The sequence below is a fragment of the Erythranthe guttata genome, chromosome 6, assembly GCF_056151865.1.
Source record: "Erythranthe guttata isolate IM_541 chromosome 6, IM_541, whole genome shotgun sequence".
In the NCBI taxonomy this organism is placed as follows: domain Eukaryota; kingdom Viridiplantae; phylum Streptophyta; class Magnoliopsida; order Lamiales; family Phrymaceae; genus Erythranthe; species Erythranthe guttata.
The window spans coordinates 17163030-17187044 of NC_142538.1; the positions used below are offsets into that span (position 1 = coordinate 17163030).

At 37.5% G+C, this 24015-nt stretch overlaps 6 protein-coding genes across 10 annotated transcripts; 5 read left to right on the forward strand and 1 right to left on the reverse strand.

The window, feature by feature from the left end:
- Window positions 1–1324: 1324 nt before the first annotated feature.
- Window positions 1325–4012, forward strand: LOC105955668 (disease resistance protein RPM1). The gene has a single exon (XM_012979443.2). The coding sequence runs from the start codon at window positions 1325–1327 to the stop codon at window positions 4010–4012; it is 2688 nt and encodes an 895-aa protein (XP_012834897.2).
- A 1277-nt stretch (window positions 4013–5289) lies between these two features.
- LOC148770312 (disease resistance protein RPM1-like) lies at window positions 5290–8466 on the forward strand. Its single transcript, XM_088820015.1, has one exon. It carries the CDS (start codon window positions 5542–5544, stop codon window positions 8221–8223), a length of 2682 nt encoding a protein of 893 aa, XP_088676141.1. The 5' UTR covers window positions 5290–5541; the 3' UTR covers window positions 8224–8466.
- A 1455-nt stretch (window positions 8467–9921) lies between these two features.
- LOC105955369 (disease resistance protein RPM1) lies at window positions 9922–12989 on the forward strand. Its single transcript, XM_012979086.2, has one exon. It carries the CDS (start codon window positions 10008–10010, stop codon window positions 12705–12707), a length of 2700 nt encoding a protein of 899 aa, XP_012834540.2. The 5' UTR covers window positions 9922–10007; the 3' UTR covers window positions 12708–12989.
- Window positions 12990–14292: 1303 nt separating this feature from the next.
- On the reverse strand, window positions 14293–15923 carry LOC105955368 (uncharacterized). Its single transcript, XM_012979085.2, has 2 exons — window positions 14772–15923; window positions 14293–14665 (listed from the first exon to the last, which is right to left on the reverse strand). Exons 1-2 carry the CDS (start codon window positions 15878–15880, stop codon window positions 14377–14379), a joined length of 1398 nt encoding a protein of 465 aa, XP_012834539.2. The 5' UTR covers window positions 15881–15923; the 3' UTR covers window positions 14293–14376.
- Window positions 15924–16936: 1013 nt separating this feature from the next.
- LOC105955667 (D-aminoacid aminotransferase-like PLP-dependent enzymes superfamily protein) lies at window positions 16937–19723 on the forward strand. Of its 4 annotated transcripts, none has more exons than XM_088820017.1 (8): window positions 16937–17100; window positions 17198–17660; window positions 18313–18430; window positions 18547–18671; window positions 18842–18927; window positions 19290–19402; window positions 19493–19525; window positions 19653–19723. In XM_088820017.1, the coding sequence occupies exons 1-8, from the start codon at window positions 17007–17009 to the stop codon at window positions 19713–19715; spliced, it is 1095 nt and encodes a 364-aa protein (XP_088676143.1). In that variant the 5' UTR covers window positions 16937–17006; the 3' UTR covers window positions 19716–19723. The 4 variants fall into 4 exon arrangements, with proteins under 4 accessions (XP_088676143.1, XP_088676144.1, XP_012834896.2 ...); XM_012979442.2 differs by having other exon boundaries at window positions 16940–17100; window positions 19293–19402; XM_088820019.1 differs by lacking the exon at window positions 16937–17100 and having other exon boundaries at window positions 17415–17660; window positions 18306–18430.
- A 1529-nt stretch (window positions 19724–21252) lies between these two features.
- On the forward strand, window positions 21253–23293 carry FHY1 (Haloacid dehalogenase-like hydrolase (HAD) superfamily protein). 2 transcript variants are annotated; one of them, XM_012979439.2, is made up of 3 exons: window positions 21253–21429; window positions 22143–22220; window positions 22363–23293. In XM_012979439.2, exon 3 carries the CDS (start codon window positions 22398–22400, stop codon window positions 23124–23126), a length of 729 nt encoding a protein of 242 aa, XP_012834893.1. In that variant the 5' UTR covers window positions 21253–21429; window positions 22143–22220; window positions 22363–22397; the 3' UTR covers window positions 23127–23293. The 2 variants fall into 2 exon arrangements, with proteins under 2 accessions (XP_012834893.1, XP_088676146.1); XM_088820020.1 differs by having other exon boundaries at window positions 21261–21429; window positions 22479–23293.
- The last annotated feature ends 722 nt before the right edge of the window (window positions 23294–24015 follow it).

Genomic DNA, 24015 nt, shown 5'->3' on the forward strand with positions numbered 1-24015 from the left:
GTGCCAACAAAATCTCCTAAAAATTTACTCCAAAATCAATAGATAAATACAATTACACCCTTCAGTAGTTTTCAATGTTGAGCAAATTACGGCCAGCCCTCCATGGTAAGCTCAAATTACAGAAAAAAAAAAAAAAAAATCATGTTTGGATAATTACAACTACACCTCTCAACTATGTAATGTTTTACGAAAAACACCCCCATTCAATAGGTAAATTTAACGTGTAAGACAATACAAAGTTGATAAGCTGTACTTATCCAAACAGGAGGAAGATTTCATAATTTGAATTTACCTCAGGAGGTGGCCGTAATTTGACCTTCAATATTACACAGAAATAAACCCCTAAATATAATTTATTTAATTTTTCTGAATTTTAAAATAATGTAGGCTACTTGTTGGTTGACCTATCCGAGTCCCATGTGATAGAAAATGATAAAAAGGAATCTTAAAGCCAATATTTGTCCCCTTTTGACAAGTCCTCATACAAGTGGCAAATATATTCATAACAACCTCAAATTGTATAATTTCAGTTACTGCCCAACTACCACCTTACCATGGCTTTCAATCTGTCAACATTAGTTCGCATCGGGTGATCTAGTTGTCGGAGCAAGAAATTATTATATCACTCGACTCGAGTTTGAATTCCCTTTGTCAATACTTTTTAGGAGATACGAAAAAAAAATTGAGCCATTCTTGAATTTACTATGAGCTCGAAGGTAAATAAACCCCTCTCGGAGCATGAATGACAAACAATGAACCTGTCAGATAGAGACACTTAGAAACAAGACAGAAACTTACATGTTCTTTCGTAGCAAATGTTGTCTCTTCCAGCCTCAAGCAACCGAGGATGCACGCGTATTTTCAAGAAATACACAGTTATACAAGGCTAGGCCAAAAGATTTAGAGAGAGAGAGAGAGAGAGAGGGAGAGAGAGAGAGAGAGAGAGAGAGAGAGAGAGAGAGAGAGAGAGAGAGAGAGAGAGAGAGAGAGAGAGAGAGAGAGAGAGAGAGAGAGAGAGAGAGAGAGAGAGAGAGAGAGAGAGAGAGAGAGAGAGAGAGAGAGAGAGAGAGAGAGAGAGAGAGAGAGAGAGAGAGAGAGAGAGAGAGAGAGAGAGAGAGAGAGAGAGAGAGAGAGAGAGAGAGAGAGAGAGAGAGAGAGAGAGAGAGAGAGAGAGAGAGAGAGAGAGAGAGAGAGAGAGAGAGAGAGAGAGAGAGAGAGAGAGAGAGAGAGAGAGAGAGAGAGAGAGAGAGAGAGAGAGAGAGAGAGAGAGAGAGAGAGAGAGAGAGAGAGAGAGAGAGAGAGAGAGAGAGAGAGAGAGAGAGAGATGACAGATGCAGCTGTGCAGTTTTTCCTCAAAAAAACTGACAATTGGTTGAACAGAGAATTGAACTTACCTGATAACATCAGGGCAGGAATCAAGAGCTTGAAAGACGAGCTTGGGATTATGAGAGCCGTTTTCAAAGACATCGATAATCAGAGAGAGCAGCGCAATCAAATCCGGGAGTGGATTCAACAGCTTCGAAATGTAAGCTATGAAATCGAGGATGTTCTCGATATAAGGGCGTATCAAAAGTACGCTCATGAAAACACGCCCTGGTATCACATAGGATCAAGAATTGGGAATCACTCAATTGCAGCCTTGATAGGAGGGATCGAAGCAAACCTAGAAAGCATCAAAAGGCGAAAAGCTGCTTACGATATCAGATTTCCGTCCCATCGTGCTTCAACTTCAACTGCAACTGATTATGACCGGGAAGGAATTGCTCCTTTGTACACACCAGAGGTTGAAATTGTGGGTGTCGAGGAACAAAGGCAAGAACTTGCTTCTTGGGTACTTGATCTTGAACGGGCTTACAAGGTGATGTTTGTTGTGGGAATGGGTGGGTCCGGCAAAACTGCACTCGTCAAACTGGTGTACGATCAGCTCAAGACTGACTTCGATTGCCATATTTGGCTCACTGCTTCAAAGTCTGTCAACAGCCAAGAACTCCTCTCGATCATGTTAAGCAAATTACGCACCGAAACAGCGAATTCTCCTCAAACACTCCGGGATCTTGTCAGCATGCTGAATAATTATCTGCGAGATAAAAGGTACCTTGTAATTATTGATGATTTGTGGACTATAGAAGTGTGGGATGATGTCAAGTATGCATTACCTAAAGATAAATGCAGCAGAGTTATTATCACTACGAGACGAGGTGATATATCTTCTTCCTGTAGAGAAAGCTCGGTCGATGTGCACAAGATCCAACCTTTGTCTTTTGAAAAGGCTCGAGAGCTCTTCGAGAGAAGATGTCTGTTTCCTTCAGCAACAGGAGCGCGTTTATGGGCTGAAAAAATCTTGAAAAGATGTGAAGGGCTGCCACTTGGGGTCATTGAAATCGGAAAAGCTTTGTCAAGCAGATATAAAAGTGAATCCGAGTTGAAGAAACTACACGACAGTCTACAAGCAGAGCTTTCTTCAAGTTCAGGTCAACTGTCAAGCATTAGAAGGGCACTGATGTTGAGTTACGATGATTTGCCGGACCATCTTAAATTCTGCTTTCTGTACATGACCATGTTTCCGGACCATTACTCTGTGAAGCGAAGAACATTGATTAGATTGTGGATAGCCGAAGGTCTCGTAGAGAAAGAGAATGGCAAAGAAGTCGAAGATATTGGAGAAAAGTACCTTGAAGAGCTCATGGAGAGGAACTTAATACAGGCAAGTGAATCGGACTTTGATGGAAGGCCGCAAACTTGCCGACTCCATAGCCTGATGCACAAGATTGCTCTTTCTAAATCAGCAGATGACAATTTCTGTACAGTTTGGAAAGATCCTAAAGGTGATATTTCAAAGAAGACGCGAAGACTGTCAGTCCAGAGCACCGAATTCGATATGCGAATCGAAATGCCATGTTACCCTCGTACCTTATTCACATCAAGCTTTTGTCTGAAGACGGCACCACGCATTGGTTCCAGCTTGAAGCTACTGAAAACACTGCATTTGGACGGTGCATCCGTGGACACATTTCCTAGAGGAATCGAAAAGCTCTTACTACTGAAGTATTTGTGCTTGAGCAACACAAGAATCAAGATGGTCCCCGTGTCCATTGGTCGATTGCAGCACCTCGAGACCTTAAATCTCAAGCAAACATTTGTGACATCAGTGCCGGACACATTGACTAGTCTGACAGAACTCCGACACTTGCTAATTTGCCGTTACAACTATGATCATTTGCAGCTCCTCGATGAGGTGAATGGATTCAAAGTACCAACCGAAATAAGCAAATTAACTCAACTGCAAAAGCTATCATTTGTACAGGCAGATAGTGATGACAGAGTGATTCAAGAGTTGCGAAATCTGAAGGAGCTCAGGAAGCTAGCGATTATTGATTTACCAAGCAACAGTGGTCCGATTCTGTGCCAAGTCATTCAATCGTTAAGGAATCTTCATTCCTTGAGTATGACGTCACTGAAGAGGGAAGAAACTCTAAAAATTCAAGAAATCAACAACCCGCCTCAACTCCTCCAACGTTTGTATTTGAAAGGGCACTTGGAGAAGATGCCGCAGTGGATCTCGAAACTTCATGACCTTGTTAGACTACGTCTTAAGCAGTCTAGACTGAGACAAGACAACAATCCCATCACAATTCTCGGGGAACTTCCTAATCTGTTGGAGCTCCAGTTGCTAGATGCCTACACAGGAGTCCAGTTAGATTTCGAAGTTGGAACGTTTCTGAAGCTAAAAGTACTAGAGTTCGATCAAATGAAAGAGCTGACAGTAATCATTATTGACGAGGAGGCATTACCGTGCCTTGAGAAACTCATAATAAGCCGATGTCAGAGGTTGAGGCATATCCCAGTAGGCATTAAGAACGTCACTAAACTCAAAGAGCTCCATTTGGGTCACATGCCGCTTCATTTTGTCGATCCGCTAAGGAGAAATGGTTCAATGCGTCAACTTGTTCAACATATTCAAAAGATCGACTCCAGGAATCTTCACAACGGTGCATTGGAAGATCTGTCATAGAATCTGAAATTGATATGGATTAGTGAAGAATCTTTATAGAAAGGGGAACAAGTTTCAAGACAGCTGTGTTAAATTACAGTCAGAGACAGTTGAATTGGTGAGATTAGGAGCTGAAAATTGAAACGAAGTTCTCGACTCAGCAGATTTGCGATTCGAATTTTTTAAATATTGAAGCAGTGTTTTTCATTTTGAATCAAGAGAAATTCGATTTTCAAAATTTCTGATTTTCTTTTGGATCGGAGTGCAATATAAATGATATTTCAATTTTCGTTTCGATTTTACTTTCTGAAAATGACTCCAACAAGTATACTTATAGTATCAATATTAGTATTACATGTGAATAAAAGAAATGAAATTTCAAATTTCTGTTTGATAAAAAAAATGATTTTGGAACAAGTCTTTTAATTCCAATTTCCGATTTTTCCAAAAGTTTCTTGAACAAAATTGAGATCAGTTTTTCACTTTCAAAAGAAATCCAGATGCTACTTCCAATCAGATCCGTCTGATTTCGCCCAAGTACATTTAAAATTCACCATACAGGGTAATTTCAAAATTCATTTAAGCCCAAAACCTCCAAATAAATCGACTCCCTATTTTTGTTCCAAATAAGTGGAAAACTGTCGAAATCTACACCTCTCTCAATAATTTCATACAATATGGAAATTAATCCCCTAATTAATTGGAATAACGTATGCAACTTGTTTGTTGGCCTACACCAATACCATTTCATAAAGCCTCTATTTGTCCCATTTTGACAACTCTGCATATAATTTCATGCAAGTGGCAAAGACTTCCAATTTTGATAAAGTCTCTCTCTTTTATTCGATAACAAAATCTGTTCATGACAAACTCAATTATACAATTCCAAAAATTACTAACCAAGCCCGACCACCAAATTATCATCAACTTGCCTTTAAACAACCTCACTTTTATCTACGTAATTTTATTATTCATTTAATAAAATTGCATTTTGTTATTCATGAGAATCTCAATTATTTGTATTCATCCGAACAACTGCAGTGCAATAAAATAAAGAAAGGAAATGAAATTATTTTTAAATAATGTATGCAACTTGTTAGCAAGACCAGTGTAGCATGTTGATGTGATAGGCCAATGATAAAAGTTATCTTAAAGCCAATAATTGTCTTCTTTCAGCAGGTCTCTAATTTTTAAATCATCTAAGTAGGTGAGCATCGATATGTTAAATCAAAAGACTTCAAATCTGATCAGGTCTTTCTCTTTTATTCAATAAACAATAACCTACTCATAACAAACTCAGTAATATAATCCCAATTTGCTTGTTCAAATTACCAACTCACCGACAACTTGAAGCCTATCAAACAACGGAATGCCTAGAAAGAGCAAGATTTAGTACCCATGAAAATTCAAGTTTAATACGACTAGTCGTTCTTTCCTTGATCTTCCATTTCATAAAAGAATAAGTAAAAGTGATATTTCTTACCAAGTATTGTCTCTTTAGCCTTCAAATCTGTCATTGCTATTTGAGATATTAGACTCCAAATAGAGACATGGCCGAGGCCGCAGCCACCTATTTAATCGAAAAAACAGACAATTGGTTGACTAGAGAATGGACCTTGTCCGATAAAGTTAAGGAAGGAATCGAGAGGTTGCAGACCGACCTGCCGATGACGAAAGCAATTCTCAAAGATATGGATACCGAAAGAGAGCAGGATAACCAAACTCAGGAGTTGATTCACCTTTTTCGGGGTGTGATCTATGACATCGAGGATGTTCTTGATATGAGAGCATATCAAAATTCCCATCAAAACTCCCCATGGTATGACAGAGGATCAAGAATGGGAAAGCATTCCATCGCCGCATTTATAAACGAGACCGAGGCAAACCTTAAAAGAATCACTGACAAGAGGGCTGATTATCAAAATAGACGTTCCTCTCATCCTGCTTCAATTCCAAGTTATCAACAGGCAGAAATTGCTACCGAGGACACTCCAGGAGATGAAATTGTAGGTGTCGAGGAACCAAAGGAAGAAATGACTTCTTGGATACTCGATTCTGAACGTGCTTGCAAGGTGAAGTTTGTTGTCGGGATGGGTGGGTCCGGCAAAACTGCGCTCGTCAAACTGGTGTACGATCAGCTCAAGACCGACTTTGATTGCCATGTTTGGCTCACTGCTTCAAAGTCTATGAACAGCCCAGAACTCCTCTCCATCATGTTAAATAAATTACGCAATGAAGCAGCTCAGTATCCCACGAATTCTTCTCAAGCCCTCGAGGATCTTGTCAACATGCTGAAAAATTATCTGCAGGACAAAAGGTACCTTATAATTATTGATGATCTATGGACTACAAAAGTTTGGAATGATATCAGGTGTGCATTACCTAGAGGTAACTGCAGCAGAGTTATAATCACTACAAGAAGAGGCGATATAGCTTCTTCCAGCTGTAGAGAAAACTTTGTCGAAGTCTACAACATCCAAGCTTTGCCTTTGGAAAAGGCTCGAGATCTCTTCCAAAGAAAATGTGGTGCGCTTCCTTCAGAACCAAGACGGCGTTTGTGGTTTGAAAACCTCTTGAGAAAATGTGAAGGGCTGCCAATTGGGATCATTGAAATTGGAAAACTTTTGTACGCCAAATCTGAGTTTAGAAAAGTACATGATACTCTACGCGCAGAGCTCGCTTCAGGCCAACTGTCAAGCATTAGAAGGGCATTGCTGTTGAGTTATGATGATTTGCCGGACCGTCTAAAGTGCTGCTTTCTGTACATGAGTATGTTTCCAGAGTGTTACTTGGTGAAGCGAAGAACATTGATTAGATTGTGGATAGCCGAAGGTTTTGTAGGGAGAGAGAATGACAAACAAGTCGAAGATGTTGGAGAAGAGTACCTCCAAGAGCTCATACAGAGGAACTTAATACAGGCAGGCGAACTGGACTTTGCTGGAAGACCACAAACTTGCCGACTCCATAGCCTTATGCACAAGATTGCTCTCTCTAAATCAGAAGCCGAGAATTTCTGTACAATTTGGCTAAATGCCAAAGGTAAGATTCCAGACAAGACTCGGAGACTGTCAATCCAGAACACTGAATTCAACATGCCAAACAAAAACCTGTGTCATGCTCGTACTTTATTCACATCAAGCATTAGCCTGAAGATCGCATCACACATTGGCTCCAGCTTGAAGCTACTGAAAACACTGCATTTGGACGGTGCATCCGTGGACACATTTCCTAAAGGAATTGAAGATCTCTTACTACTGAAGTATTTGTGCTTGAGCAACACAAGAATCAAGATGGTCCCCGTGTCCATTGGTCGATTGCAGCACCTCGAGACCTTAAATCTCAAGCAGACATTCGTGACATCAGTGCCGGACACATTGACTAATCTGACAGAACTCCGACACTTGCTTATATGCCGCTACAATATTAACGGGTATGTTTCTTTTGGTGCGGTGAACGGATTCAAGGTACCAACAGAAGTAAGAAAATTAACTAATCTGCAGAAGCTATCATTTGTAAGGGCGGATAGTGATCACAAAATGATTCATGAGTTGCGTTATCTGACGGAGCTCAGGAAGCTCGGGATTATTGATTTACCAAGTAACAGTGGTCCGATTCTGTGCAAAGTCATTCAAATATTAACGAATCTTCAATCCTTGAACATGACATCACTACACAGGGAGGAAGTTCTACACATTCAAGGAATCGACAACCCTCCTCCACTTCAACGTTTGTATTTGAAAGGGCAGTTGGAGAAGATGCCACAGTGGATCTCGAAACTTCATGACCTGGTTAGAATACGTCTCAAGTGGTCTAGGCTGAGACAAGACAACAACCCCATCACAATTCTTGGGAAACTTCCCAATCTGCTGGAGCTCCAGCTGCTAGATGCCTACACAGGAGTCCAGTTAGATTTCGAAGCTGAAACGTTTCTGAAGCTAAAAGTACTAGAGTTCGATCAAATGAAAGAGCTGACAGTAATCACGATTGAGAATTGGGCATTACCGTGCCTTCAGAAGCTCATAATAAGCCGATGTCAGAACTTGGGGCGTATCCCACTAGGCGTTGAGAACGTCGCTCAACTCAAAGAGCTCCATTTGGGTGACATGCCGCCTCATTTTGTCGATCCGATTAGGAGAAATGGTCAAATGCGCCGACTTGTTCAACGTATTCAAAAGATCTCCTACAAGCATCTCCAGAATGGTCATCAGTGGCCACCGGAAGATCTGTCATAGAATCTGAAACAAAAGGAACCATTAAGAAAAGGAAGGAAGAGGTTCAACCATTCGACCCACGATGAAAGAATTAGCCATGCAGGGGCAAAACTTTGGTTTCTCGAATTGTATTGTGAACTCATAAGTGTACCTTTCTTCATCGTTAGTCTCATCTTGTTTGTCGGTATTACCATCAGTGACTAGTTATCATGCCATTCACTTGTTAAATAACATTAGTTCATTACCTGTTTTGATCTTTTCAAATAGTTTTATATGTGATCAAACATGATATGCAACGAGCACTAATGATCCGAGATAATACTAAGAATCCAACGGATCAGACTTTTATCAATAAAGGGTGAGGGAAAAATAAGATAATACTTTTTTTGTAATTTGAGCATACCACAGGAGGGTGGTTGTAATTTACCCTAAAAAATGATTTTGGAACAAGTCTTTTAATTCCAATTTCCGATTTTTCCAAAAGTTTCTTGAACAAAATTGAGGTCAGTTTTTCACTTTCAAAAGAAATTCAGATGCTACTTCCAATCAGATCCGTCTGATTTCGCCCAAGTACATTTAAAATTCACCATACAGGGTAATTTCACAATTCATTTAAGCCCGAAACCTCCTAATAAATTGACTGCGTATTTTTGTTCCAAGACAGCTAGAAACAAGACAGATACTTACCTCTGGATGTTTCGTAGCAAATATTGTATCTTCCAATAATTTTTAGAAGTATGCAGTAGTTTCAATGCTAGCCAAAAATATTCCTGCCTTCCATTCCATTCTGCCATTGCTATATTTTTGCATCATCGGTGACGGAGAAACGTACTTAAAGAAGACTGAATTAAATAAAACTTGACTCGAGTCACAAAGTGCGAACTGGCATGGTTTATTGTTTACATAGCCAAGCAATGCAATTGTAAATGATTGATAACTAATTCACTTTATCCAACTCAATACATACAAAATGTACTAGTTAAATAAAATAACACGATAGCGAAAGAGCTATTCCGTTTACCATAACTAAAACAGACTTTGAGACATAAGTTTTGTTCAAATAATCAACGATAGTACACTAACAACCTCACTTTTATCCATGTAATTTTCTTATTCATTTAATAAAATTGTATTTTGTTATTCATGAGAATCTCAATTATTTGGATTCCAAACAACTGCATTGCAATAAATAAAGAAAGGAAATGAAACTAAGCTGCCCTTTCCATATATGCAAAAAGGTTTTACTGTTTTTTTGTTAATTAATGTATGCAACTTGTTAGCAGAGACTGAGTGTAGCATGTTGATGTGATAGCCAATGATAAAAGTTATCTTAAAGCCTCTAATTGTCCCATTTCAACAAGTCTCTAATTTATAAATCATCTATGCAGGTGGGCATCGATATGTTAAAGAAAAATACTTGAAATCTGATCAAGTCTTTCTCTTTTATTCAATAAAAAACCTATTCATAACAAACTTGGTAATATAATATCAAATTGCTTGTTCAAATTACCAACTCACCAACAACTTGAAGCCTATCACACAATGGAACGCGTAGAAAGCAAGATTTAGTACACACCATTTCACGAAAATTAGAGTTTAATGCGACTAATCGCTCTTTCCTTCATATCCCATCTAATAAAAAAATAAGTAAAATGAACGAGTCTTGAAAAATGAATGAAAGACACTATACCATCAAGATGGAGATGCTCTGAATGAACGAAACTTACCTGTGGGATATTTCTTACTTTAGCCTTCAAAATCTGCCATTGCCAGTTTGAGATAATTAGACTCCAAAACAGAGAGAGATGGCCGAGGCTGCAGTCACCTTTCTACTTCAAAAAAGCGACAATTGGTTGTCTAAGGAATTGAGCTTGTCTGATGACGTCAGGGTAGGAATCAAAAGGTTGAATAGTGAGCTGTCGATGGCAACAGCAATTCTCAAAGACTTGGACGCCCAGAGAGAGCAGAGTAACCAAATCCAGCAGTGGATTCGACTTCTTCAGGGTGTAACTTATGAGATTGAGGATGTTCTTGATATGAGAGCATATCAAATTTCCCATCAAAACACCCACTGGCGTATCGGGGTATGGTCAAGTATAGGAAATCATTCCATCGGCTCCTTGATAAAAGAGATTGAGGCAAATATCACAACCATCAAAGATATGAGGACTTCAAATGAAAAAACAGTTTCTCCTCACCCTGCTTCAACTTCAAGAGCTCATCATGAATCAGGTATTGCTCCTTTGTACACCCCAGAAGGTGAAATTGTGGGTGTTGAGGAACAAAGAGAAGAACTGGCTTCTTGGGTACTTGATATTGAACGGGCTTACAAGGTGATGTTTGTTGTGGGAATGGGTGGGTCCGGCAAAACTGCACTCGTCAAACTGGTATACGATCAGCTCAAGACTGACTTTGACTGCCATGTTTGGCTCACTGCTTCAAAGTCTGTGAGCAGTGAAGAACTCCTCTCCATCATGCTAAGCAAACTATGCAACAAAACAGCTCAGCATTCCGTGAATCCTTCTCAAGCACTCCAGGATCTAGCCAGCACGCTGAATAACTATCTGCAAGACAAAAGGTACCTTATAATTTTTGACGATCTGTGGACTACAGAAGTTTGGGATGGCGTTAAGTATGTGTTACCTAGAAATAACTGCAGTAGAGTTATAATCACCACGAGGAGAGGTAATATAGCTTCTTCTTGTAGGGAAAGTTGGGTCGATGTCCACAGGATCCAAGCATTACCTTTAAAAAAGGCTCGAGAACTTTTCCGAAGAAGATCTATCCCACAAAGTGGCGTGTTTCCTTCAGCAACAGGACAGAGTTTGTGGGTTGAAAACCTCTTGGGAAAATGTGAAGGGCTGCCACTTGGGATCATTGAAATTGGAAAAGTTTTGTCGAGAGAGAAAAGTGAATCTGAGCTGAAAAAACTACATGATAGTCTTCAAGTAGAGATCGCTTCGGGCCAACTATCAAGCATCGGACGACTACTGCTGTTGAGTTATGATGATTTGCCATACAATCTAAAATGTTGCTTTCTATACATGAGCATGTTTGGAGAGTATTACTTGGTGAAGCGTAGAACATTGATTAGATTGTGGATAGCCGAAGGTTTCATACGAACAACAATTGGCAAACAAGTCGAAGATATCGCAGAAGAGTACCTCCAAGAGCTCATAGAAAGGAACTTAATGCAGGCGGGTGAACTGGACTTTGATGGAAGGCCACAAACTTGCCGAGTTCATACCCTTATGCACAAGATTGCTCTCTCCAAATCAGAAACTGAGAAATTTTGTACAATTTGGACAAATCACAGGTGTGAGATTTCAGACCAGACTCGAAGACTATCAATCCAGAACACTGAATTCACTATGGCAAACAACGACATGTGGCGTCTTCGTACCTTGTTCGCATGCCTGAAGACCAAGACCGCAATACGCATTAGTTCCGGATTCAAGCTACTGAAAATATTGCATTTGGATGGTGCATCTGTGGACTCATTTCCTAGCGGAATTGATGAGCTTTTACTACTGAAGTATTTGTGCTTGAGCAACACAAGAATCAAGTTGATCCCTTCGTCCATTGGTCGATTGCAGCACCTCGAGACCTTAAATCTCAAACATACATTTGTGACAGCAGTGCCAAACACGCTGACTAAGCTGGCAGAACTCAGACACTTGCTTATTTGCCGCTACAATTTTAATGGTTATCTTTCCTTCGATGCGGTGATTGGATTTGATGTATCAACAGAAATCAGTAAACTAACTAATCTGCAGAAGCTGTCATTTGTAAGGGGGGATCACAAACTGATTCAGGAGTTGAAAAAAATGAAGGAGCTTAGGAAGCTAGGGATTATTGATTTACCAAGTAACAGTGGTCCGATTCTGTGCGAGGCCATTCAAATTTTAAAGGATCTTTATTCCTTGAATATGACATCACTACACAGGGAGGAAGTTCTACACATTCAAGGAATCGACAACCCTCCTCCACTCCTTCAGCGTTTGTATTTGAAAGGGCGCTTGGAGAAGATGCCACAGTGGATCTCGAAACTTCATGACCTGGTTAGAATACGTCTCAAGTGGTCTAGGCTGAGACAAGACAACAACCCCATCACAATTCTTGGGGAACTTCCCAGTTTGCTGGAGCTCCAGCTGCTAGATGCCTACAAAGGAGACCGGTTAGATTTTCATGTTGGACGATTTCCGAAGCTAAAGATACTGGATTTTGATCAAATGGAAGAGCTGACAGTAATCAGAATTGAGCATCGGGCATTACCGTGCCTTCAGAAACTGATAATAAGCCGATGTCAGAACTTGAGGCGTATCCCACTAGGCATTGAGAACGTCGCTCAACTCAAAGAGCTCCGTTTGGGTGACATGCCGCGTCAATTTGTCGAACCGATTAGAAGAAATGGTCGAATGCGCCGAGAAGTTGACCATATTCAAAAGATCCACTCCACGCATCTCCAGAATGGTACTCACTGTGCACTGGACGATCTGTCATAGAATCTGAAGCAAAAGGAACCATTGAGAAAAGGAAGAAAAATGTTCAACCATTCGACCCACAAGGAAAGAATTAGCCGTGCAGGGGCAAGAATTTGGTTTCTCAAATAGTATCGTAAATTCATAAGTTTCTCTTTCTTCATCTTGTTTGTATGTATTACCATCAGTAACTAGTTATCATGTCATTCACTTGTTAAATAACATTAGTAGATAATTAAAAAAAAAAAAATTGGTGTCGGAAGGATAAAGGGAAAAGCTCGAAACGAGTTATACATTTTCTTCGTCGCGAATATCCAGGGATCATAGTAATACACATAATCAAAAGCAGGGACTTCATTAATACACAAACATCGCCAAACAAAAATTTGATAATCTCAGCATGATGTTTTCTCAAATATCAATAGCAGAAAAACATAAACTACTCAGCGAAATGATAAAAAAAAAAAAAAAAAAAAAAAAAAAAAAAAAAAAAAAAACAACAACAGCAACAACAACACAATTCAAACTCAATCTCAATGATTAATTCAATTAAGTTGGCGCATCAATTACTAAAAAATCTTTAACGGGAGAAAAAAATAATCCCCAGTCAAAACATAATCTTCAGCATCCAAAATTCACCGGAAGAAAACAATATACAAAAAAAAAATAATAATAATAATAATAAACAAACCTCACCTTCATAATTCTGCCCAGTGCACTGCGAAAATAGGGCTAGGGCGCATAATTTCACGATTTCAACGCAAAACAAAATTTGAGACAGTCTCTAGGGTTTCGCAGAAGAAAGAAAGGGGAGAAATTAAAACAGAGAGAACACTTCTTTTTCCCGCTATTTTTTTTTTTTACGTTTTTCTTTTGTCCTGATATACATATATATACTTTTTAAAATTAATAATAATAGATTAATTAATTATTTAGTTTAATTGCATGTTTTGTGTCTTTAAATTACATTTTGTATTAAATTGTTGGAATTTTTTTTTCCGGTAATGAGTCCACAAAATTCGGAAAAATCAAAATTTAGGAACTTGGAATTAAAAAACTTGTTCCAAATTTTTTTAAAAAATAAAAATAAAAAATGGATTGGAAATTTAGAAATTACATTTTTGTTATTCTTCTCCAGCAATATAAAAATATACATAAATTTGATATTCACAAATCGAAAAATTCGGAATCATCTATTATATGTTAAAATTGGATTGATAAACGAGATCTCATATATCTATTATATGTTAAAATTGGATTGATAAACGAGATCTCATATATATATCCAATCAAATAGAAAAAAAAAAATTGTAAAATCAGAAAGAAATTGGAATTTTCAATATTGTTCTTCCAAATTGAATTTATTCTTTACTGATGAAAATCAGAAATTTCATTCCAATTTCCCTACACTTCTTTATTCTGTTAAATGCAAAAATATAATCCTCTGCTTATTTGATTCTAGTTTACTTATTTAAACAAATATTGGTGTTGTAGTAACAAATTCAGTATTGCAAATACCTCCAAATGCAATATCTGTTTCCAAACTTGTTAAAAATACAGTATTATGCAAACTATATTATTACAATAATTTAAAAAAAAAAAAAAAAAAAAAAAAAGAAAGCAACCTCAAACAATATCCAAGATTACATGTATGTTCGATACACATAATATTATTTAAAAACACACACGAAAATCAAGAAAATTGCGACGAAGGAGAACCGGTGGCAACTGCTGCACCCGCTTGTCCGGACGAAGAAGAATTAGCAGTATGATCACCTCTTGGAGGTGACGAAGACGACGTGGATTTTTTGACATATTTTCGGGCCCAAACGTGTTTTCCGTTTATAGAGTACTTCGCTTTGTTCCCTCTGACGATTGCTTCGATCACAGCCGTTGATCTCGACACCATCCTCGCGTATAGAACTTGCTCCTCTTCCCCTACTTCTTGCATTATCATATCCTCTATGAAATCCCCAAATCTCCTGCAGTGTTGTTTTTAATTATATATAATTATTTTTCTTCTTTTTAAATATATAATAATAAAATAAATAAACATATTTTGTAATTTATTTAAAATTAATAAATTACCTAGTGAAGAATTCTCTAACTTCATCCTCCGTGATGGGGTACCCTTTAGAGAATGTCAAGAAAATTGTCCTGTCATCCGGGCCCACTTCTTCCTCTCCGTCATTTCCGACGGCTACTCCTCCGTTAAAGTTGACGGCGTTAGTGGTTTCTCTGGGGCTATTTATAGTCAAGTTCCTGCTCAGCATTTCTCCCAGTTCGCTGCCCATCAATTGCCTCTGCGCCGCCAAATCGTACACCGGAAAACTCCCCGCCGCCCCCAGCATGTGAATCGGTATCCCGACGGCATCCGCCGCCACCAACCCCGGAGGAGGAGGAGGGCCCCCGCCGTGGGATCCCGGTGTCAGAACATGCGGCGGCGGAAGCGGCACAAACGGCACGTTCAAGTGAGGAGGATGGAACAACATCCTCCGCATCATCAGCGGCGCCGCCGCCGCCGCATCCCTGCTCGACTCCCCGACTTCACGAACACCACCACCACCGCCGCCGCGCCAGGTGGGGCGGAGGATGTCGCTGAAGGCACGGGAGCAGACGGTGTTGATGACTCTAGTGACACCGCGGAGGACCGCGATGCGGTGGTCGTGGAGGAAGCGGAGGTTGACGATGGGGGTGGTGAGAAGGCCCGACAGGAGGGAAACCTCGTTCGCATGATGTTCCCCGAAGGGGAACAAGTCGGTCTCGACGCACTTGAGACAGGTGTCCGTCTCGTCGGCGGCTTCGTTGAGGAGAGACGGCGGGAGGGAGAGCATCCTCTTGATGAGATTCATGTCGTTAGTTTCTCTCTCTAACCATATCCAGAAGGCCATGACTTGAACCGAACCGGCCGGGTCACGGCCCAGATTGTGTATCAACCGGGTGTAGAGCTCTCTGTCTATGGCGTGAAACAGGTTGAATGCTTCGTCGGTGACTTGTGGGCATTTTTCCGGCGGGAACAGAGACTGGTCGCCGCCGTTGTCCATTTTTTTAATTTCTCGATTTTCGTGGTGGCCGGATGGATGGATGGATGGATAGATACATGCATTTGTATTTATATATATGGGAGACGCCGGTTGTAGGGTGGTGGCGATTGGTCGGAATCGGTGTGTAGGATTCTGTATTGATGTTTTTCCCATTTCAGGAGCAACGGTTCACTGTGGTTTTTTTTTTTTCAAAAATATTGGTGGTGAAGTTTGAACTGAAGTCGGTTGCGATTTTTATTTCCAAAAGCGATTTTAGCACAAACTGGAAGAAACTGTAGGAAGCAATGCGACGGTTCTTTTGTCGAATAAAAACGTGTAAAGATGAATGGGCACGCTGACGAAAACACGATTCTGGTTCGATTTCTCTCCCCAGCCAATAAATGATGTGCACAATTACTATTATTATTTATTTATTTTCTAATCTTACCCAAATTTCCTAAATTCTTAAATTATTTTCTACACTTAAAAAAAAAAAAAAAAGAATTATTATCTTAACTATTATTATTATTATTATTATTTTTTGGGACAATTGGCTAAAACTCACTTTTAATATAATTCTATTAGCCAAAAAATACACTTATTTTCTTAGTATATTTTGATAAAATTGTCTCGCTCGTGTATTTTGCAAATACCATCACATTTTTATTAGCTTATTATTAAAGTTTCTAAGAATACAGTGGGCGCGCACACTATCAATAATAGTATTGACGCACTATGACATGTCGAAGTTCACTATTAATTTTCACAAATTCACCGTCAATTATCATAAGTCTACCTCTGAATTTCGAGCAATTTTTCTAAAATTTGTTGCCATATTTTGTTCAAATACTCGATTTTTTGAATTTTTGTTGCCAATGTCTAGAAGTTCACTATCAAATTTTCAGCCAATTTTCCGCCAATGTTTAGATTAGAATGAAAACTTTTGAATTTCACCGATTCTGTTCCGAATACTGCCGATCCTAGAACATTATTTCCATTTCGAATTCCAAAAGTTACGATTTCCAATTTTTCTTAAACATACTTGGAATCTTCTCATTTCCGACACGATTTTGATTTTCCGATTTTTTTTTCACCAATTACACACGAAGCCCCTTCTCTTCCACCCTTGCAAAAAAAAAAACCCTCCAAATTTTCTTATTCGAAGGTTATTTTAGTCTTTACCATTAAGGGTGTTTTAGTAATTGTATTTTTTTTGGTATTGTAAACAGTCATTTCCGGTGAGCAAATAGCAGCTTCCTCCTTCCTCTCTCAGAAGCGCACAACAATACACTAAAAAAAAATGTCCCATGGCAACAGATTTCTGTTCAGAAACGGCGTCGTTTTACCTGCGGCTGACACTCCTTCAGTGGCAGCTTTTCTCGAATCACACCCAGGTAAAAATGTGTTCAATTTCCGATTCCTTAGCATTTCAGAAACTACGGTAGATTTGAATTATCGGATTTGTTCAATTGATCGGATTTTTGTGTTCAGGTGCATATACAACCACGCGCACCCACAACAATGGCACCGAACTCCTCTTCTGGGAAAGACATCTCGATCGGCTATCGAATTCATTCAAATTGCTGCTGAATCACAATCCGAAACTTCTATCGAAAACCCCCGGTTTGAAATTATCGAACCGAGCAATGATGTGGGACTCGGCGATTCGTTCTCTGGTCGATGATTCTATGAGGAAAGCGATGCCTTTTGTCGTAAACGAGAGGAGATTTGGGGAGGAAATGGCAATTACTGCTCTTTTGAGTGGCAATTCGGAGAATTTGGATCTTTCGGAGGGTGGTTTCGATGAGGGGAAGACTTCTGAGGGTTTGGATTTGTATTTACATATAGGTAGATATGTTCTGCCTGTTTTTGGTCTCGACGAGAACGCCGCACGTCTGGCGGTGGTCGGTCGCGGTCGGGATTTTGCGAACGCAAAGTATTCCGATTGGGTCAGGTAAAAAAAAATGCTGTGGCTAATTTTTCGTATCTAATACATTAGAACCTCGATAAATTAATAACCTCGTTTAAATAATAATTTCTCTTGGTCCCCACTCGATAAAAACGTATAAAATTATTAGTTCGATAATTTAATATTTCGCTAAATTAATAGAATTTTGCTGGTCCGACTCTATTAATTTATAGAGGTTTATCTGCATTTCGCTAGATTAATAGAATTTTGCTGGTCCGACTCTATTAATTTATAGAGGTTTATCTGCATTTCGCTAGATTAATAGAATTTTGCTGGTCCTGACTATATTAATTTATAGAGGTTTAAGTAAAACCTCAATAAATTAATACAATCGGGACTAGTAGAATTCTATTAATTTAGCGAAATATTAAATTATCGAACGAATAATTTAGTAGGTTTTTACCGAGTTGGGACCAGAAAAAACTATTATTTAAGCGATGTTATTAATTTATGAGGTTCTACTGTAGGAGATTATCGAGTGTATTGTTGTTGATAGAAAGTTGATATTTTAGCCTTTTTTTTTCTCGTGATGTGTATCGTTAGCTAATAAACGTTCTTGAAAGTTTGGTTAGGCAATTAGAATGGGTAAATACGAAATGCATTTGGGATTGTTTGATAGAGCTTTTGTAGGTGGTAGGCTAAGGAAGCCTTTGGAGAAGCTGAGGCCACCTTCAGTTACCGAGCTTTTGTTATCGAACGACGGCGAATGCATTTTGGAAGGATGTTTGACCAACTTTTTCGTTGTTTGTCGAAAGGTGAGAGAAAATGCATTTGATGAAATGTTTTCAGTGTTCGATTTTGAGGTTTTTTTGTCTCGAATTACCTGTCAAATATTATAGTAAGATTAACTTCGACGAGTATTCGTTTGTAGGAGAAAGATCAAGATAGTAACACATTTGGGCAGAATGAATTACCGAATTTGAGAAGCATCGAAATTCAGACTGCTCCCTTGAGTGACGGTGTTCTTCCTGGAGTTATTCGACAAGTGATTATAGAGTAAGTACTAAAGTTGTAGCAGATATTTTCACAAAAATGAATGTAGCGAAAATACACATAATAGAGTTTCGTGTATAGTCGTCATATGTTGTTATGAAGGATTTGTGAATGTAAAGAGTGTATATACGAATTTTTTTTACCATGATTCAAAAAGTTCGTAATATGTGCAGCATATGCTTGAAGATCGGAATTCCTTTCCGAGAAGTTGCGCCTTCGTGGTCGAAACGTGAATTGTGGATTGAAGCATTCATCACAAGTGAGTTCGTCATCTTTTTTCTTTTTTTTTTTTTTTTTTTTTGTACATGTGGAAATTCGAGCCTATCAGCTCAGTAGTTTGTCGACTTCTATACGAGAAACTGGACATTAAAATCCACGGTTTCTTGCATTTATGCACGTGACTTCGTGGATTTTTTTTACTTTGTTTATATATATATATATATATATATATATATATATATATATATATATATATATATATATATATATATATATATTATATATATATATATATATATATATATATATATATATATATATATATATATATTTATATAATATTAGTGTTTGTTTGTTGTTTTTTTTTTTTTGGCATTGAAGACTAATTTATGTTAAATTTAGCAGATAGTCTTAGGATATTACAACATGTGGAAACAATACAAGCTCCGAACGACTGGAACTCGTTTGAATCAAATACTTGGGAGGAGATAACATGGGTCGAGAAACGATTCGAGGTTCGTGAATTTGTAATAGATAGTTAAATTAATACAATCCTCCGTTATTATTATATAGAATTAATCGATTATGTATATTGTTTGAATCAGGATTGTCCAGGGAAGATCACATCACTGTTGCAGGTAAATTACATTGCTGATTCGCAATCTTATAGATAATAATAATAAGCTATGCTACTTTCTTGATTTTGTTTTTCGGTTTTCAAATCGAGAGAAGTAATTGTTAGTTTTTTCTGCTTCAATGGGGTAGAAAGCAATTATGGACGAAGCTGCTGTTGAAGCCTTTTCGGTTACTTCATTTCACCAAAGATAGGCTAAACTTATATATATATATATATATATATATATATATATATATATATATATATATATATATATATATATATATATATATATATATATATATATATATATATATATATATATATATATATATATATATATATATTGTATGTAGATGAACGATAGAGATCTACATTTTGCATCATTTTATGTTTTTATGTTCATTATTTACTTTTATATCCTACTTCCCACTCTTCATTTTTCCATTTCACTCCAACTTTTTACATAAGTGTCTTTTTTGGTATACCTATGAGCTAGGGGTAGGGGCGGAAATCTAATCGATATGATCGGAATTAGAACTTTCAGAAATTTTCAATGTTTTTTCAAAAGTAGAAAACTAAATCCAATTAAGTTAAAAAAAATGATAAAATAAAAAATTGGAATGAAGAAACTTGTTCCAAAGTTGGAAATATTTGGATCGTTATTGGCAAAATTTAGAAATTCCAAATTTCCATGGGTAGGGGCGGAAATCGAACATATTGGATCCGAATTTCAGAAAAAATCTTTTTTTTTCTTCCGGATATGCAAAACTAATTCCAATTTAGCTCCAAAAGAAATAAGAAATCGGAATTTCATAAATAAACTTGTTCGAAAGTCGAAAGTTTTCGAATTGGAATTGGAATTGGTAGAATTAAGAAATTCCAAATTTCTGGTAATCTTTTTTTGAAATATTCCGAAAATTGAAAGCTAACATGTATTACAATTATTTGCCAAAAAAATCGAAAAAATTCAGAAATCGAAACTCCAGAATTCGAATTGAAAAATATTGTTCCAAAATCGAGACTTTTCAAATTAGAATTGGCAAAATCGGGATTTATGTTCCAATTTCAACCCCTTCATAGGGGTTAATATACAAAGTATAAACCCGTCAGTTAGTCCGAAAACCCGGTTTCGCAAATCTGACATTTTAAATTGGAGTAAATTACAACCACCCCTGAGGTATGGTCAAATTACGAAACCCCCCTCATTTTTGAGTAATTACAATCATCCATCAATTATAAATCTTCTTACACGTCCACATTGTTGTGTCAAATTTACTGGAATCTTCTACATCATATCGAATATTCTCAATTTTGAACCCGTATTATCTCATTCGAGCTCCACATTTTGAAGCAAGATGATCAGCATAAGTGTTTTTTGGTTTGTATATATCAGATTGTGGTGCATCAGAAACTACATTTTTGCACAAAAAAAATACAAACTAGAAAACATTCCACGAAATGTAAGAGATTATGTTGAATTTGACACTATAAGAGTGATCGTGTAAGAAAATTCATAATTGATAGGTAATTATAATTATCCAACCATGAGAGTTCTTTTTATAATTTGACCATACCTCAGAGTACTTGTAATTTACCTTTTAAATTGAGAGGCAATTTTGTAATAAAGAAACCCAAACGGTGCGGGTCGGACTTAAGAGCTTGAATGTCAAATTCCGCTCCACAAACCCGATCCGACCCGACCCGACCCGCTATATTTACAAACTATATACCCGCTCCAATCCAGATGAAATTCTATGGTTCTTCTTCTAATCTCTCTACACACTTCAGATTTCATTCACCCACCACCGTCGATTCCTCCACCTTAAAACCGTTCGCCGCTGTACTCAGCCACTCCTCCGTCGCCGTGGCCTTAGTGTGCGACCGTCGCTGCCGTACTCAGCCACTTCTCCGCCGCCGAGGCTGGTTAGTCACCTTACACTATCCATCACTTCAAAATCTCTATTATTCAAAATTACATTATCCATCGCTTTATTGTCTGAGTCTTCAATTTTATTTTATTTTATTTTTGGATTGTTATTTTGATTGCTGGTGTTTTTGCCTTTTGGTGAAAAATATTTTGTTTTCAGATTAGTGATGTAGATCCCCATTATAGTCCTGATTTCACTCCTATTTTTTGAATTTTTCAATTTAACCGGAATTTATTGGTTTGACCTCTTTCTAAAGTCAACTGTCTGCGGCTTTGGTGAACATTGTTGAACAATTAGAATTAGCTGTTGCTATTGAGTGTGAAGCTCAATGAATTGTTTGAGAATGGTCGAGGTTTTCGGGTGTAATATAGTACACGAGTATGACTAATAAAAATGATTCTCGTTTCGTGTTCGACTAAGAAATGTACTTCTTGTTTTATTCTAAACTTTCTTTCGACGCATCCAGTTATTATATTGAGTTGGAATAGATCCACAATTGGTACTTCGTTCATCTCGTTCGTCCGATAGGAGTGTTCTTATTTTTTTTTTTAAATACTCTTTAAAAGGTAGATATGTTGCTTTGCATATAGCCACTAAAGGACGATGTGTTGATTTTGTGGTTGTGTCATTTTTAGTCGAATAATTCTAGTCGAATATTTGTTTAATCAACTTCGTAACTAATTCTAGTCGAATATTTGTGTTTTGCAGTTTTTGAAGACAAAAAGCTTGCTTTGTAAACATACAATTTGCTCTTCGTGAAGTGGGAAGAATCGGCAAATCTAACATGTAAGCTTATTGGACATAAGTCAGTGATCGCAAATTGACTTTGTACCCTCTAATAAACTCTCTTTATTACTTTTTTTACGGGTCGTTAGTCCGGTCCCTACAACACGGGTTTTCACTTTTCACTGGTTTGACGTGTCCACAGGTGCAACTAGTAGCGGGGAAAATTGAATCGAATGAATGGGCTCCCATAAGTTAATTTGGAGATTTAATAGTAGTATTCCGATTGTTAATATACAAAACTCATTTTCACCACCGCAGGCAACCAATTATTCTACTATTCCCAAGAAAATGTCTCTCTCTCTCAGCAAAAGGTCGCCCGTACTTCTTTTCGACGTAATGGACACAATTGTCCGCGACCCTTTTTACCATGATGTCACTTCCTTCTTCGGGATGTCGATGAAAGAGCTATTAGAGTGCAAGCATCCTACTGCATGGATTCAGTTCGAGAAGGGTCTCATTAACGAGAAGGAGTTGGGTCGCATATTTTTTAAGGATGAAAGAATAATTGATTTAGAAGGTCTCAAAAGCTGCATGAGACGAGGATATTCCTACATTGAAGGAGTCGAAGGATTACTTGTTGATCTCAAGAAAAATGGATACGAAATGCATACTGCGACTAATTATCCCATTTGGTATGAAATAATTGAGGAGAAGCTAAAACTCTCGAATTACATGTCTTGGACTTTTTGTTCGTGCGTAATGGGAAAGAGGAAGCCGGATCTTGATTTTTACCGGGATATTTTGAAGCAATTAGATGTCGAGCCGTCGTGTTGTGTTTTTATTGATGACAGGATGGGGAATGTCGAGGCTGCCGTTGATGCTGGTTTCGTCGGTATTCAATTCAAAGATGTGGATTTATTGCGGAAGGATCTCGCTCGTGTAGGCGTAGTCATTGAGACGAGCTAATGATTTGAAATCCGATTTTATTGATTAATGAAGAATAATTCTTGTCAAAATGTTTCAAATTCTTGTGCCAAGTAAATATATTACCATCACTTGAGGAATGATGGAGTATTTTTTATGAATCGGTACCAAAAATAAATAAATAAATAATATTTTGTAGTTTTATTTTATTTTATTTTGTGTCATAGGGCCATAGGTGAAATGAGTATTAATGGATATTGCAGTGGATGAATTCAAAATTGATACCTTACATTAACATACTTAACATACAATAATTTTATATCCATTTTCCTACACCTAAAAAATATATAGTTCACAAACTAATTCTAGATAAATTATATACACAACTACTTATCATTTGCAACCTGAATTATAGATTGTGCCGCATACACACCTCTCAATTATGAAACGCACCAAATACAACTGTATAATTTTTAGTCAAACTTATACAATTGTGAAGACATTAGTTTTCTTCAACAATTACAATCTTACCCCCACCTTTAATCTATAAAAAATATATGTGAATTTTAGTATTAGAAATATTTCAGCTAAAATAAAAAATACAAATTAAAGTCATTTTTTTTCATTATAACTCATCTTGCAAACAATATTTGGATAACTATTTAAGTAATTCTTTAGCTTATTTTAATATTTTATTAAATTGAACATATTTTTTCTAGGTTATAATGACAAATTATTATTTTTAATTAAAATCCACTAGCATTTTCAACAGTGCAATGCACGGGATAGCATTTCAAATGAAAATGATGATTAGTTTAACTAATACATGATAATGACAATTATAGTAAAATTTGTTAGTGATATAACAACATCAAAATTTATACGAATTAATAATACAAACTCATTAAAAAAACTATAAAAACTTTATTTG